Genomic DNA, 16,513 nt, shown 5'->3' with positions numbered 1-16,513 from the left:
TAACTAGCATTTAAGTCTCAACACTGTGCTGGGTGCTGTAGGGCTCTCAACCTTGCCCCGGAGGCTCACTGGACTACTTAAACACGAAGCAGAATTTTAATAGTACTCTCTTAATGGTGCCAGGAGGAGTTTGCCAACTGGATGAAGAGGTAGGAGGCGGTGGCCTTTGAGTTCGATCTTGAAGGGTAATAGGATTATAGTAATGGGGGAGGGGATTTCAAGCTGCGAGAAGGTGAGGCCTGAGGAGAAGGTGGAACAGCCAGTGGTCAGATGGTTCACAGGAGCAAATTCTCCCACAGGCCTGCCTGCAGGACTGAGTGGGAACTTCACTATGGAAATGGGGAGGGGTACCACTGAAGGCATTTGAGGGATGTGGGGCACCTGTATGAAGAAGATACACATGGGTGCAGCATAGCTGGCAGCCAGAATGATGGAGTGGAGAGATGTGAAACTGGAGATAGGGAGGGATCAGCGAACAGCCCAGAAGAGAGAAGGCAGGGGCCTGATTTAGAGCAGTGAATTAGAATGGACTGGCCTTAGATGGGAGGGGGCCAGGGGAGAGGGAGGAGTCAAGGACACACTCAGACTCCCAGCCTTGTGATAGGACACCCTCATGCAATGCTGGGAGAGGGGGAGGAAAGGCCAAAGCTGGTTTTGTAGGAGGTGGGTAGTCGGGGGAGGGGGGTAGAGAAGGAGGCTTGATTTTGTGGGATATGGGCCGAGGGATAGGGCCAACCAATTGGCAGATCACCTCTCTGCTCCCCCAGTGCATACCCCTGCCTCCTAGGCCTTGCTCTTCCCTCCCCACCTTCTCTCCAGGGCAGGACCCCTTTGCAGAAGTTCGTACCAGCATGGGACACTTACCTTTACCGAGCCTGAGGGGAGGCACCCAAGGGAGGGAAGTGACTTTACCCACTGAGGTCATCACTGAAACCCTGTTCAAAGTCAAAGGGATGGATCGTCTGGCTGGGGCAGGACAGGCAGAAAGCTGAAGCCACATGCTGTGGAGAGGAAAGTGCTAGACGGCCCTCTTCAGAAGGTCTGTCACCCAGGGGTCAAATGCTGGCCATCAATGCTTGCTCATCTGGAATGTGGCCATTGGCCCTCCCTGAGACAGCTTTGTGGGGAGGGACTAGTGCAGAAACAGTGATATGAGGCCTCTCATTTGCATAGGGCCATAGTAACTTCTCAAAGCACTTCTATGTCTTTTATCTCACTAAGAAGTAGACTTTGGAGAAGGAATATCTCTATTTAACAGATTAGGTGACTTGCCTAAAATCACATCATAGCTAAACAGTGTCAGTGGGAAAAGACTGGCCCTAGGCAGCTCCTAGGACACTGGCAGGTGGATATTTGAAACGTGGGTACTGCTGCTCCCTCTCCGCCCCCCCAGCTGACTCAGAAGTTGGCAGCAATATCTGAGCTCCCTCTGTGTTCTCTTTAGCTGATTCCTGCCTGAGTCTATGTGCTCCATCCACCCCCCCACCTCAGCTACCTGAGCACCTGGCCCTGGAGGCACTTCCTCTCTGGCCACCAGCTGCCACCTCATTGGTCCCAGCTTGTGGGTAGGAGAAGGGCAGCTGTGGAAGGGTCTTTTTTGAGCATCAGTCCCGCCTCTTGTTGTTCAGAGGTGGAAACTGAGGCCCACAGAGGGAAGTGACATGTCCAAGCTCACAAAGCTTGCTAGGGACAGAGTGGAGACCAGAGCCCAGGGTTGCTGACCTCTGGCTGAGAGTCCTCTCTGTTCCTCTTTCCTCCCCTCCCTTCACCTCCTTTCTCTGGCCCTTTGAGCTTGGAATTTAGGCTCTGAAGCAAGGTCTGGAGTAGCTGCTTACTACAAGTCAGGTTCTTCCTCATCCTGTCCCTGAGCAGTGACTTCACTCATGGCTCCCTCTGCAGAAATGTCTGGTGGTGGCCACAGGGGGGCAGCAGGAGGAGGGCTGGGAGGCTAAGTGCCTGGGATGGAGGGAGGGAGGAAAGGGCCTCAAGGAGCTGCCTTTGGAGCTTGAGCAACTGGATATGGGGTTAGGAGAGCTTATCCTTGAGGACACCCACAAAGAGCTCTGCTAGCCTCAGGGGTGAAGTCTTGGCCTCACAACTTTCTCCCAAAGAGCCCTTCATTCATTTGTTCACTCATTTATTCATCAGTCACTTATGGGGCACTCACCCTGGGCCATGCCAGCAACTGCTTAAAGTGTTAAGTACAGTGCTAGGGAGAGAAACACAGGGAAGGAGCTACTACTTTAGCCTGTGGGGGCCGGGCCTGCTGTGTCTAGCAGGCTGTCCTGGCCTGGAAGACATCTGGCTTTGGAACTAGACAGACCTGGCTTCACCACTTAGAACTCCTGACTTTGAAGCAAATCTTTCAATCTCCTTTTTTTTTAAAAAAAAAATAAGATGACCAGTAAGAAGATCTTAACCCTTGACTTGGTGTTGTCAGCACCACACTCTCCCAAGTGAGCCATGGGCCGGTCCTCAATCTCCTTTTTTGATTAAGTGAGAAAAGCTCTGGCACATAGTAAGTACTCAATAAATGTGAACTATTAGCTATCTGGGGGGAGAGACATGAATAAATTGATAATTATAGTATAGAATAAGATACTATGATGTGGATAACACAGGGTATATCAGGAGCATAGAAAATGGGTATTTAAGTCAGACTAGTGAGAGAGAAGTCAGGGAAGGGTCCCTGGAGGACAAGCTAGGTGTTGAAATACATGTAGGTGTTTGTTACACACAAAAAAGATGAGAAGGGTGTTTCAGGCAAAGGACATGACATGAGGAAGGATTGTTTGAGCCATTTTCTTTTCTTTTCTATTTTTTTTTTTAAAAAGGTGACCGGTAAGGGGATCTTAACCCTTGACTTGGTGTTGTCAGCACCACGCTCTCCCAAGTGAGCTAACTGGCCATCCCTATATGGGATCCGAACCCATGGCCTTGGTGTTATCAGCACCACACTCTCTCGAGTGAGCCACGGGCCTGCCCAAGCCATTTTCTTTATATCAACCTTCCCTCTCCAGTTTTGGAATAAAGACTTTCAGTACTCCATTTTTAAGCTGTCTTGTAACTATTTCCCACTAGAATGAATGCTCATTGAGAGCAAATTCTGTTTTGTTCACTGTTGTGTCTCTAGCAGTACCAGGTACATTTTAGATATTTATGTACATGTTGAATGAATGAATGAATGAATAAATGAATAGACATCTTCAGTCAGGTCCCCAAAGACTCAGCCTCCCCTTCTCTTTCCCTGTCATGTGACTTTTTCTTCTTCTTTTTTTTTTTGCTGCTGGCCGGTATGGGATCTGAACTATTAATCTTGGTGTTAACAATGTTATATTACTTCCTTACAATTCCCACCCCATTCTATCCCTTGTCTTCCAGACTCCATTGCCTCTGGAGCAATGGTTATTTTTTTATTTTTTATTTATTTTTTTGTCTTTTTCCGTGTCCGGCAACGGATCGCAACCCTCAGTGTCGCCCCCGTACCGGACTGGGGACCGGCAACGGGATCGCAACCCTCGGGGTCGCTCCCGTGCCTCGCTCAGCCAGTGAGCGGGAACCGGTCTGCATGTGGGATCCGAACCCTCGGGCGGGAGCGCCGCTGCGCTTCCCAAGCGGCGCACTATCCAGTGCGCCACCGGGCCGGCCCTGGAGCAATGGTTATCAAACTCAAGAGGACTGATTAGAAACCACATTTACAGTTACAAGCACTGGCAGAGGGGAATGCCTGGGTCAGCTGGGCATTGGCCAGGGGAAATAAACTGGAATCAGAAGCATGGAGTTGAAGCAAGGGCAGTTGGTGGTGTTACTGAGCCAGAATGGATGGCATTTGGTTCCACTATCATATAGGCTTGCCCTGGGGGGGTTAACCTTGGTACCCCCTTACTCAGGGCTCCTCCACCTGGGCAGGGTTTGGAGGGGCACTGACAAGGTACAGCTGCCCCCTCTTCTAGGCTCTGCAGAGCTGATGAGGTAGTCCCCTGCAGGCTCAAACTGTCTCTGTTAATACAGTGAGGAGTATTCCTTTAAATAGGCTGCGATTTGACTTCCATGCTGTCCTCTCGGTTAATGAGGCAAACCTCTCTTTTTTATTTTTATTTTTTTATTTTATTTATTTATTTATTTATTTTTTAAAAAAAGATGACCGGTAAGGGGATCTTAACCCTTGACTTGGTGTTGTCAGCACCACGCCCAGCCAGCGAGCGAACCGGCCATCCCTACATGGGATCCGAACCCGGGGCCTTGGTGTCATCAGCACCGCACTCTCCCGAGTGAGCCACCGGGCCAGCCCAAACCTCTCTTTTTTAAATGGGCTGCCCCTTTAGTGGAGATTGACTCTCAGGGGTAATTGTGTTCCTGAGTTCTGCAAGCACCTCTCTGTTGTCCTAGGCCAGCACCAGCTTCCTCAAGCATCATCTTCCTGAAACTCCCATGAGGCAGTGGTGTCAGACACCCCTGGCTCTCAATCTATATCCCCAAGGACTGTGGCCACTCCCTTCTCCCTGTTGTTGCTGCTTCTGTCAGACAGTCCTTCTCCTTCCCTCTTTCCTGCCTCCCCTTCACCAGCATCCAGCCTTCATATAGTGCCTTATACTTGTGCAGCGCTCTACAGCTTACAGACACTTTCCACACATTAACTTGTTTGACGTTCGTCTTGGTGGTGGAAGGAAGGCAGAGCAGATTTATATAATATAGTTTTATGGGTTAGTGGTGGACTTGGGAGGGAAGCACTGCTTTGGGCAATATTTGAACAAGTGACCTTGAAGGGTTGAGTATGTGAATTTGCAGGTTGAACAGCTTTTGGTGATGAGAAAGCCCAGGGTGTGTCCACAGGAGCTGGTGTCTGAGGAGGAGAGAAGGAAAAAGGCTTTGAACAGCCGAGGCCAAGGAATTGAGCAGCAGGGTGGTGGATGGGGGACAGTAAAGTCACTGAGAATGATGACAGGAACTGGGTGGAGGAGACTGGCAGCCAGTGGCTAACTCTCAGCAAGAGAATGAACCATCAGATTGATGGTTGTCAATGCTGAGGAGGGGAAAAGTGCAGCCCAGTGAGCCTTAGAGGAGTCAGTTTTTTAAGAGGCAGAGAGAGCAATGGTCTGGAAACGGTGATGGGGAGGGAAGGAGGGAGGGAGACCACAGACTCAAAGTCTATGCTGAGGTAAAAGGGCTGGGGGAGAATAAAAAGTCTCCATGTGAAAGGGCAGTCAGATCAGTTGAGACAGGCCGCAGGAGGGAAACTTCTGAGAAGAGGCTAGGATATGGGGGAAGTTTTCTGATCACTGACTGGGAATTCTAGGGAGCTTGATTCCAGGGTTGGGGAGGGAGGAATGGGGGAGATAGGCTGGGTCAGGTGAGGGAAGAGACTGTGGGAGGAAGTTCTGACTCCTTTCCTAGTGGTGACTCAAGTAAGCAGGAAAGTGAGAGTGGAGTTATTCTACCCTACTCTCTGCTGGCAGAGTTGAGATTTGGGCTTTCAGTGGAGTCCTAGATAAATGTTTACTGAAGACCAGATGGGAAATCTGATCCTGTGTTGAATTAAAAACTAAAATCACAAGGTGCTAAGAATAAATAACCCCTTACATTTGAAGAGTACTTTAGAACAGAGTAAGTTCTAAAGTATTTTATTGTACTTTATCACATATTTTCTTCATTTCCTTTTTACTGTAACCATGTGAGGTGGGCATTATCAATGGTAAACTTGGGAGTGACTTGCTGAAGGTCACATTCCTGCAAAGTGTGAAAGCTCTTTCCACTCTGTGCTGAATTCTAAGTGCACTGATGAGTGCAGTACTTTCTTCATTGCTTAGAAAAAAAAAAAAAAAAAAAAAACCCTAAGTTCATTCTTTTTGCATCTGACCACTCTTTGTGCCTCTTTTCAATATTCAGAGAATTAATCATTTCTCCTAAATTAGGTGTCTACAATTCACTTTTTCTCTTTACACGACTTTGTAGTCCTATAAAATGGAGGCAGTAATAGGTTGCAGGCTCTGTTCTGACAAACTCAGAAAAATGTAGGGCAGCGACATAGCCAAAGACAACTCCACTTACTCAACTGGGACTGGGTGTCAGCTGCTGTGGGCAGAGGCAGAATTAGGAATTCAGGGAAGGAACTGATCACCACCTTTAATCCCGCCTCTCCAACTCCTGGATGGGAGCTGGACTGCAGACAAAACTGGGTAATCTCGTCCAGAGTGGCTTCAAAGCCCCCTTTTAACTTTTGTTATTGATATCACCCACGCCATTCGAAGCTCTCTAGCCTCCGGAAACCTTTGGAGAGAAGGCTGCGGCTAGAAAAGGATGAAAGGTTTCTCGCTGGGCTTATAGGGCAAATCTTAGCGGCTTCTTCAGTTATAAAACCTGACAATAATATAGCGCGTGTTGGACTAAGTCACGCCCTCATGGTGACGTCACCAGACAACCCTATAGAATCATCGCCTCGTTACGTCTGCAGAAAGATCCATTTTTACTGTGGGGGAAATTAAGATTTGCTTTAGCACATGCATTATAATGCACAAATAAACAGGCAGTTTGAAAACGTCTTCAACATTACCACTTTGGCTGTTTTTTTTAGTAATGTTTGCAGGGTTGAATGGAGGGTAATGTGAGGTTCACCTTAGGAAATTTTAAGACGTCATCTCCCTTAGAGGGGAGTGGTTGCATCCAGTTGGTCCCGCGGTGTCAGTTAAGAAGGCGGGGCTGTGACGTAAGATTCTGGGCGGGGCTGGACTGTTCTAACTGAGTAGTGTAGGGGAGCCTCTCTAGGGAAGAAGGCTGCACTGAGAATAAACTTGTTTCTCCGTCTTTCGGTATTTGCTTAGGCGTGAATTAACATGTACAGAGCACATGTGCGGGCTGTCAGTCTTCTCCACAGCTGTGGAGAAGAGAGGGCTCAATCCCTCTTTGTGGCCGCTCCATCTAGTGGCCACGTCCATTTCGTGACGGGTGGCCCGATTTAAGGGGTGGGGAGAAGTGTCAGCTTTAGGAATCGCAAACCCTGGCGGCCCCATGGCTCCCCTGCGAAGCTCCCCGCGGCTGGTGCTGCTGTTCAGCGGGAAGAGGAAATCTGGGAAGGACTTTGTGACCGAGGCGCTGCAGACCAGGTGTCCGTGGGGCGGGGAAGGAGGAAGGGGAGCTCTCCGCATCACGTGACACGAGGGGCGTGTTTGGGTGTGATGGACTGTGCTTTGGGGTAAGGGTCCTACGGTTGCAGGTCAGGAGGAGCACTGGGCGGGAGAAGGTGGAGGATTGTCACTATCACGTAAAACTGCAGTCTACACACGTCTGCTTCAAAGAACCAGGTGACCACCTCTCCAAAGACCTGAAGCTGTAGGTCTCTCTCTCCAAGAGGCGTTAATAACAGTGACTACAAAGGCACTTCCTGTATAACATTCCTAATCCTCCTGACACAGATGAGGAAAACGAGGCGTAGATAAGGGATTTGTCTAAAACCACACCCCAGTGTGTCTAATTCCAAAGACAGGATCCTTGCCCAGCACAGCACCTAATAGTTGGGGTTTATTGAGCCTTTATTATGTGCCCGGCACTGTGTGTACATATTATCTAATTTACTCCTCATAACCTCTTTGTTAGTTATTGTGTGATATTATTTACATCTCCATTTCACAGATAAAGAAGCTGAGGCTCTGAAAGTTAAAAACAAACAAAAGACTTGCCAGGGTCACAAAGCAGGTGGCCAATCCAGGATTCAAGTTCAGCTTTGTCTTGCTCCACAGACTGGGTTCTTTTTGCTTTACTTCACGTCCTTTCCGAATAATAATAATACTTTTAGCTCAGTGTTTTCTTTTGAAGCAAGGTATTCTGTGTGGGAGCATTTTTGCTGGGACATGGCTAGAAGAGCAGAGGAGCAGGGAAAAAATGGAGTGGGACTCCTCTCCTCTTGAAGGCCTGTGTGATGGGGTACCAGGAGGCTGCTTTTGGGTACCACAGGGGTTCCAAGGGGTTGTGGGGGAGCCCAGGGCAGAAGTCACCACCTGAATCTTTCACCACCAAGTATCTCACCACCTTTTCTTAAGTTACATCTCTCCTTACCCCCAAACACAGAAGTCAAATAGTGGTCAGAAGCACAGGCTCTGGAATTAGGCTGCTGAGATTCAAATTCCTTATTAGTGTGTGGTCTCGTATCCACTCTGTGCCTTGGTTTTGTCATCTGTAAAATGGGGATGTTAATAGGGTGGTTGTAAGGATTAAATGAGACAGTGCATGTGAAGGGCTTAGGACAATTCTTAGCACCTAGGCTCAGGAACGAAATGTTGTCTGCTTTTATTTTACTGATATTGGCTTCAGTGCTTACAGTGTTTCTTTGTATGAGTCTGTCCTCCTTTCTCAACCTGTTTCCTCATCTGAAACATGGAAATATAAACTCTTACCTTACCATGTTGGCCAGGGCAGGAATCATGACTCTTATTCACATTTGTGTCACCTGGGTTAAATATAGTACCCACTAAATGTTTGGGTAAGTGAACTGAATAACTGAATGAAGGAATTATTTATGTTGTGGTGACCAAGTCATTTGAGACTGTGATACCCCTGGCTATGAGAGAAAGTAGTTCAGGGTTCAAGAAGTAACCTAATCTAGCCAGAATATCACCAGGTCTGGATGTTCACACTGTAATTATAATTTTATAGGCTTTGCCTGTTAGTTTCAGGATCTTTTATATTCATTTGACTTTCATAATAATCCTGTATGGGAGACAGAACAGAAACTGTTTTCTCCATTTTATAGTTGAGGAAATAGGATCAGGGCAGTTGAGGCCTGCCAGGTCACATAAATACCAGCAGTAGAAATGGGACTCCTCTTCCAGGGCCAGGAAGCTGCTGGAGGGTCTCAGTTCATGGGATTCTGGTTTCCCTGTCCCACAGACTTGGAGCTGATGTCTGTGCTGTCCTCCGGCTCTCTGGTCCACTCAAGAAGCAGTACGCTCAGGTAGGTAGTGGCTGTGTGGCATCTCGTAGGCTGAGAGGACCTGGCTCCTGGGCTTTGGAGCTATGGCTGCCACTTGAGTCACTGGCACAGTCCCTGTGACTGTTGCTGGCAGGGTGGTGGCCACCTCTTAGTATTTTGTGGGTGGGCCTTGTGGGGGCATTTTCAGCTTAAGCTTCTTTCCCAGGAGCCTCACTCACTCCAGGCTACCTCACCAGGGCATGTTCAAGAAAGTGTGTCTAGGAAAAGCTGTAGACACTTGAGGCGGCAGCTCTGATGCCATGTGATGAGTAAGGATCTGTACACGTCCCCTTACTAAAAAGATATGACACCTCACATCACCTTCCCCAAAGCTGGCCTGACAAAAGGCCTGGAATTCTGCCCTTAGAAATCCAGTCATGGGAGTTGTCAAGATATATTGTTAAATGAAAAAACAAACAGACAAAAAAAGATATAGAACAGTGTGTAGAGAATACTACATTTGTATAAAACTGAAAAGGAAATCTGGGAAGGACTTTGTAACCAAGAATTACTGCCCAGGAAAGATACGTAAGAGACTGCACCGTTGATTGCCTCTGGTGAGAGATTTTTCACTGTAAATGAATGGGTATCTTTTGGATTCTGAACCATGTTGATTAAAAAAATTAGGATTGTTAAAATAGGATTTAAAAAAAACAAATAGGAACTCTCAGAATCTAGACGTCAGAAAGGGAGACTGGAGGGTGAGATCAGCTTCCCACACAGCGAAGAGCCCGCTGGTCACCTACATTTTGGCCCTAGGTGCACCCTTCCAGGGACTTGTGCTCATGGCCACTCAGTCAGTTGGCCTGAATCTGGCCACTGGGGCCACCCAAAATGAATTTGTGCCCTCTTCTATACGACAGCCCTACCTCCATGGGAAACATTGTCCTGTTCCATTGGGTGTTCTCTCACCAGCTGAGCAGACCCATTCAGAGGGTGGCAGATGGAGGGATCCTGGGGATAACCAGGTTCAGTTATTTTCAAATTTTTTTTTTTTTAAAAGATGACCAGTAAGGGGATCTTAACCCTTGACTTAGTGTTGTCAGCACCATGCTCAGCCAGTGAGCCAACCGGCCATCTCTATATAGGATCCAAACCCATGGCCTTAGTGTTATCAGCACGGCACTCTCCCGAGTGAGCCACGAGCCGGCCCTGGTTTTCAAACTTTTTTAGCAGGAACCTTTCCTAAATGAAATTGGATGCAGGGGCCGGCCCATGGCTCACTTGGGAGAGAGTGTGGTGCTGATAACACCAAGGCCACGGGTTTGGATCCCTGTATAGGGATGGCCGGTTGCTCACTTGGGAGAGCGTGGTGCTGACAACACCAAATCAAGGGTTAAGATCCCTTTACTGGTCATCTTTTTTAAAAAAAAAAAAAGAAAGAAAGAAATTGAATGCAGAAGTTCCTTGTATCCAAGAGACAGACTGGGAGAGACTCTGATTGGGAGGGAGGGGGAGTAGGAAGAGGGCAAAATGGGAGGTACTCAGTCTTCCCAGTGGGGCTGGGCACTTTAGAAGTCCTACAGGGAGCAGTTTCAAAACCACTGATCTACTTCCAAAGTTCTCAGATCAGGCCCTGCTCTAGACCTATTGAGCCAGGCTGGGTGGGAGTGGGGGACAGGGTAGGAGGGTGAAGGGGAGGAAGGGGCAGGAGTTTGCTTTTTTTTTTTTTTTTTAAAGATGACCGGTAAGGGGATCTGAACCCTTGGCTTGGTGTTGTCAGCACCACGCTCAGCCAGTGAGCAAACCGGTGAAGGGGAGGAAGGGGCAGGAGTTTGCTTTTTTTTTTTTTTTTTAAAGATGACCGGTAAGGGGATCTGAACCCGTGGCCTTGGTGTTGTCAGCACCACACTCTCCCGAGTGAGCCACGGGCCAGCCCAAGTTTGCCTTTTTTTTGCAGCTGGCCAGCGTGGGGATCCAAACCCTTGACCTTGGTGTTATATAACACCGTGCTCTAACCAATTGAGCTAAGTGTGCGTTTTTAAAACCTCGCTAGGAGACTCCGATAGGCCAGTCTGCCCTTGCTGTTTGGAAGTCCAGCACTACTCCATTCCCACTCCCATTAAAAAACAAAACCAAAATGAAATGTTAGTGCATTGATTTAAGTCACAATGGAAACTATGACTGACAAACAAATCATGGTGCTCCTGGAGGGAAACCAGATCATAGCAGGAGGTGGCTGCTGACCTCACCTCAGAAAAGAGGGAACAAGCGGGTGGGTGATCAGGAAACTGAGAGCCTGAGGGGAGAAGGTCTTGCTGCAGTGAGTTAGTAGGGGGGCCAGAACCTGAAGTGGGTGTTACTTTTCAGTTCCCTTCCTGTCCTGGGCCCTCTGGATGGACCCTCTGCTTATCAGTTTCCCAGGAGAAGGGGAGGCCAGGTCTGGAAGCAGCTCTCCAGGATGGTCAGAGTAATCCATTCTGCCTGAGGGCTCCTCTGGGTGTGGGAAGCCCTTGGAGTGACCGGAGCCAAATGGAGTAATGATGTTTCAGTAAAGGTGTCGGGAATTTGAGGATGGAAAGGGGACGTAGGGGAAAGGAGGGAGACACACAATCTCCCTGCAACTTGGGCTGGGGGCAAATGATGCCAAAATGGAGGACATGAAATACAGTTTTTTTTCAGATTTTCACTTTAGTTGAAGGCTAAGCCTGTGCCCAGGGAGTACAAACTAATTTGAGGATTAGTTTAAGCCAGAAATAATTGGGAAGGTAAAACGTGCAAAAGAGAAAACCATGTCACGTATTTCAAAGACGAATTGGAACAATTCTGGATTATTCCAAGACCTTTTTTCCATCTGCCAGTGACTAGGATATTTAGTTTCTAGGGCCCTTTCCCTTGCAGACCTTTGTCCTGGCTGAAAACTCATAAGTCCTTGCATTGGCCTTGGAAGAGGTGATGAGGACAGGGATGGCTATTCCTTGTGTTAGGAGAGACCAGGGAGGTTGAAAGGCTAGTGGAATAGACATAATGTGCTTTGGGCAGGAGCACGGCTTGAACTTCCAGAGACTCTTGGATGCCAGCACCTACAAGGAGGCCTATCGGAGGGACATGATCTGCTGGGGGGAGGAGAAGCGCCAGGCCGACCCAGGCTTCTTCTGCAGGAAGATTGTGGAGGGCGTGTCCCAGCCCATCTGGGTAAGAGGGCCCCATGGCAACGTGAAGAAAACCGGTTTCCCCAGCCCTCCGCTGTGTCCGTGTCTCTGTGTCTTCACTGCCATCACTCTAGTCCAAGCCTCACCATCTCTCACCCAGATAATTGCAGTAGCTCCACCCTGGTCCTCGGCTTCAGCTCTTGCCTTCTGTGATTCATTCACTACACAACAGCCGGAAAGGCCTTTTAAAAACATAAACCAAGTCATGTCAGTCTTTCTGTTTAAAACACTTTGGTGGCTTCCCATTGTTCTTATGAACAAAATCCTAGTCCTTAACGTATACTTCTGGGCGTCGTATGATCCACCTCCTGCTCCCCTGTTAGCCTCCTTACTCCTTCAGCTGCAGCTACAGTGGCCTCTCTCTTTCTCAAATGAATCTAGCTCCTTCTGGAATCAGGGCATGGGCACATGTTCTTCCACCTGCTGGACTGCCCTTTCTTTCTCTCTTCATCTGGTTAGCTCCTGCTCAGTTTACATATCACCTCCACAGGGAAGCCTTCCCATATATCCAAGTCCTAACTGGTGCTCCCTGACAGATGCTCCCATAACACCCTACCCCTTTCCTTCCTCATTCATTCTGGCAGTAAATATTGAGTATCTAATGATGCCTGGCATGGTTCCAGGTTCTGGGGATACATTGGTACAAAAATGTGATGAAGTCCCTGCCCCCAAGGAGCTTATGTTATAGCTGGGGGTGGGAAAGTAGGTACAAAATAAATATAGATTGTGTCAGGTGGAGAGAAATACTGAGGAGCAAAATAAAGCAAATCTAGGCTATAAGGAGGCTGGGGAGGGGCTCCTGTTTTATGAAGGGTGTCAGGGAAGGCCTCACTGTTACAATAACATCTGAGCGGGACCTGAAGGAAATAAGGGAGTGAGCTGAACAGATATTTGGGGAAGTAACCTCCCAGAAAGAGGGAGCAGGGAGTGCAAAGGCCCAGAGTAGGGCATGTGCCTGCTGTGTTTGAAGAAGAGCTGGGGCCAGAATGGGTGAGGGTGAGTGGTAGGAGGTAAGATCAGATCGGGCAGGCCCTTTGGAAGGGCCTGGATGTTAATCTGAGTGAGATGGGGCGTTATTGCAGGGTTTGGAGCAGAGGAGAGATACGATCTGATTTAAGATTTAAAAGGCTCACCCTGGTTGCTGGGAAGACAGGAGCAGAAGTGGAGAGGCCAGGTAGAGGATCTGTCTGTGACACGGGCACAGTGACTGTGGCTGGGCTCAGAGTGGTGGTAGAGTGGAGAGTGCACATATTTTGAAGATGGAGCCAATAGGATTTGCTAATGGGTTGGTTGGCGATGGAGTGTGAGGATACAGGATTGTACCAAGGATTTTGTTCTGAGTAGCTGGACAAATTGAGTTATCATTTTCTGAGACAAGGAAGGTGTGGGAGGAACAAGATTGGAGAGAAATCAAGAGTTGAGTTTTGGCTGTGTTGAGGTTGGGATGCTTGTCAATATGCTCTGTGATCACACTGTTATTTGGGAAGCTGCTTGTTTAGTGTTTGTGTCTCCCACTAGACCATTCGCTCCTAGAGGGCAGGCACAAGTGGTTTTGCTCACCACTCTATCCTCAGCACCGAGCACAGTGCCTGGCACAAAGTAGGTGCTTGCTGTAATACTTGTTTAGGGCTGGCTGGATAGCTCAGTTAGTAAGAGAGCAGTGTTATAACACTAAGGTCAAGGGTTTGGATCCCCATACCGGCCAGCCACCAAAAAAAAAAAAAAATAGACCCCCCAAAAAACTTGTTTAATGATTGAGTGAATGAACATGTCAGCAGCGCCACCTGCCACGTAATCAGCACTCATAGCATGTGTTCAATGAATGTAAAAAGAGGACATGCTGCTGACATGTTCACAATGATGGGGGTAGAGCCGCACCACTGCTCTGGGTTCTATAGTCTCCCACTTCCCCTCACCTCCAGCACCCTCTCCTATTGATCACCTATCTGTTTCCCTATCCTGCAGCTGGTAAGTGACACACGGAGGGTATCTGACATCCAGTGGTTTCAGGAGACCTACGGGGCCTCGACACAGACGGTCCGCGTGGTAGCTTTGGAGCAGACCCGACAGCAGCGTGGCTGGGTGTTCACACCAGGTGAGCTGCTCATGACTTTGATCCCCAAGGCTCAGCACTCAGGTCAGCCACCCCATGTGCAGGGCATAGGCTACCCACCCTCTGCTCTAGGTCTCCTGCTCTCTCCCTGGCAGGCCTGTGGGGAATGAGTGAGGGATTATAAAGGAGAGTCTGAGGCTGGGGGCTCAGGAGTGCCAGGTCTCCAGATTAGGGAGTGGTTTGGCAGAGGTTGTCCTTGGGGGTGAAGGTTCTCCTGTGACCTTGGCCTGGTCTCCTTATCTGGGCTGTCTTCTCAAGGCCCGTGGCGTCTCTGGAGGTCTGATTGGGACCCATCCCATGGTTCTTCACCTTTGCTTTCCAGCCTGGTGGGGGGCTAACTGTGGGCAGAGGGCACAAGCTTGAAAACCTCACTCCTGTTTGATTAATACAGTAGTGGGAGCCAGAGAGGAGCTCCCCTAGAAGCTTCAGTGGTACAAACCTTTGTAACAGGACCTGCTCTGTGGGCAGTTCAGAGGCACAACTCAGGCCTTTTTCCCACCCTAGGTCACTGTGCCTTGGAGAAGTTCAGGTCCAGTGGGTATGACCACTACTGACAGCTGCTCATCTCCTGGGCACTCACACAGGCCTGGCCTGTGCCACACACTTTGTACACATCTCACTTTATCATCACAGCAAATCCACCAGGTGGAAACTTATTGCCATACCCATGGTCCGATGAGGGCAGCAGCCCAAAAAGTTTAAATCTCTTTCCAAGGTCACAAAGAGTGAGGGAAGGAGCTAGACTCTCAGCCCTCTGCTTCTATCCCTGGCTCACACTGCCTCCCAAGGGGATTCAATCAGACAGATTTAGGGATAAAAGTGGACTCAACCACCTTGACCTAAAATGAAAATGCAATGCCCCTTTGGGTTGTCTGTGGTGTTAGATGACCAAATCCGCCCTCTGTAGGTAGTGGCAAGTGAAGAGTCAAGTTAGCAGGGACCATCTGGGGGCTCAGGTGGCTGTGGCTGCTAAGCTTGCCATCACAGTGTTTCGGGGGGAGGGGGGAAGTACCTTCTGGATTGGGTAGAGCTTGGCTCTGGGGTAGCAGAGGAGAAGTCAGGATAGGGCCCACTCCATCTGGGGCCTGCAGACCTTGGTGCCTGGTGTTTGTCTGGGGGGCTGGGGCCTGACCTTGCCATGCCTCCTCTACAGGGGTGGATGATGGTGAGTCAGAGTGTGGCCTGGACAACTTTGGAAGCTTTGACTGGGTCATCGAGAACCACGGAGATGAGCAGCACCTGGAGGAGCAGTTGGAGAACCTGATAGAATTTATCCACTCCAGACTTTAGTCGTCAGGTTGAGGAGTGAGCCGGAGGCTGTCTGGGTCAGGGTAGGGCTGACTCTGCAGAATGTGCGGTTCCTGATCCTGGCCAAGGTGGGGGAGCAGACAGGGAGCCTGGATCCAGATTTCTGAGGGGGCTGGTTGATGTTGGGCAAGTCGGGAAGCCTCTGGGGACCTCATTTTCTCCATGCAGAGGACACCCCTACCTTTTCAGGAGGAGAAAGGCAGGGCAAAGGAGGGTGAATTGGCTGTGCTTGCAGCAGAAACATCACTCTCCCATGGGTGCCAGGCCTGTCGCCTGTGGTGGCCTTGCTTTCCTGTCTGGATGCTCTCATCTCCTTGTCCTGGGCAAGAACCTGGCTCCCCAGTGTGGATACTAATAAACCTCCTTGGAGCACACACTCAAAGCTGGGTCTCTCTCATTTCCCTGACACCAGTTCAGCCTATGTGGTGCTCAGACGGGCCTGGGGTGTCCTGGTGGCTGTGGGCCCCTGCTCCGCCTACCACTGGGCTGGTTGTATCCTGCAGAGGTTGACATATGCCTGCATCTCACAGGCAACAGGCCTGATTACATTGGCAGTGGGCTTGGGGCCTGAGGGTCTTGCCCTCTGGATGGCCCTAAGAAAGACTCAACAATCCACAGAAAGTGCCACCAGCAAGTGTCCCTTTTATTTATATAGCCTTTTACAATTTCCAAATTTCTTCTAGGTTTTTCACAGCTACCTCATGAAATGGGCAAGGAGAGTATTTTCATCTGCATTTAGCAGATGCAGAGAACTCAGAGAAGCAGAACAATTTGCCCGGGGTTAGAGGGTTAGTAAGTGTCATTGCTCAGAGTTGAGCATGATCCATTTGACTCCTGACCAGGGCCCCTTCTGCCACATTCCTATGGACCATGGGACAAAGTCCCATGGTTCCTTGCTATCCTCAGGCCAAGCCTGAGCACCCCAACTCTGGTCCTGGCTATGTTCTCCTTCCACAAATTCTGTCAATTTTCACAAAT

At 49.1% G+C, this 16,513-nt stretch overlaps 1 protein-coding gene across 2 annotated transcripts; it reads left to right on the top strand.

Moving 5' to 3' along the window:
- Window positions 1–6,970: 6,970 nt before the first annotated feature.
- Window positions 6,971–15,917, top strand: PMVK (phosphomevalonate kinase). Of its 2 annotated transcripts, none has more exons than XM_008592608.1 (5): window positions 6,971–7,100; window positions 8,881–8,944; window positions 11,945–12,097; window positions 14,080–14,209; window positions 15,381–15,917. In XM_008592608.1, the coding sequence occupies exons 1-5, from the start codon at window positions 7,006–7,008 to the stop codon at window positions 15,515–15,517; spliced, it is 579 nt and encodes a 192-aa protein (XP_008590830.1). In that variant the 5' UTR covers window positions 6,971–7,005; the 3' UTR covers window positions 15,518–15,917. The 2 variants fall into 2 exon arrangements, with proteins under 2 accessions (XP_008590830.1, XP_008590839.1); XM_008592617.1 differs by lacking the exon at window positions 6,971–7,100 and adding an exon at window positions 7,173–7,189.
- Window positions 15,918–16,513: the final 596 nt, after the last annotated feature.

Source organism: Galeopterus variegatus, unplaced genomic scaffold (genome assembly GCF_000696425.1).
Source record: "Galeopterus variegatus unplaced genomic scaffold, G_variegatus-3.0.2 Scaffold154, whole genome shotgun sequence".
NCBI lineage: Eukaryota > Metazoa > Chordata > Mammalia > Dermoptera > Cynocephalidae > Galeopterus > Galeopterus variegatus.
The sequence above is the reverse complement of the archived record's forward strand: the minus strand, read 5'-3'. Positions and strand labels throughout refer to the sequence as shown.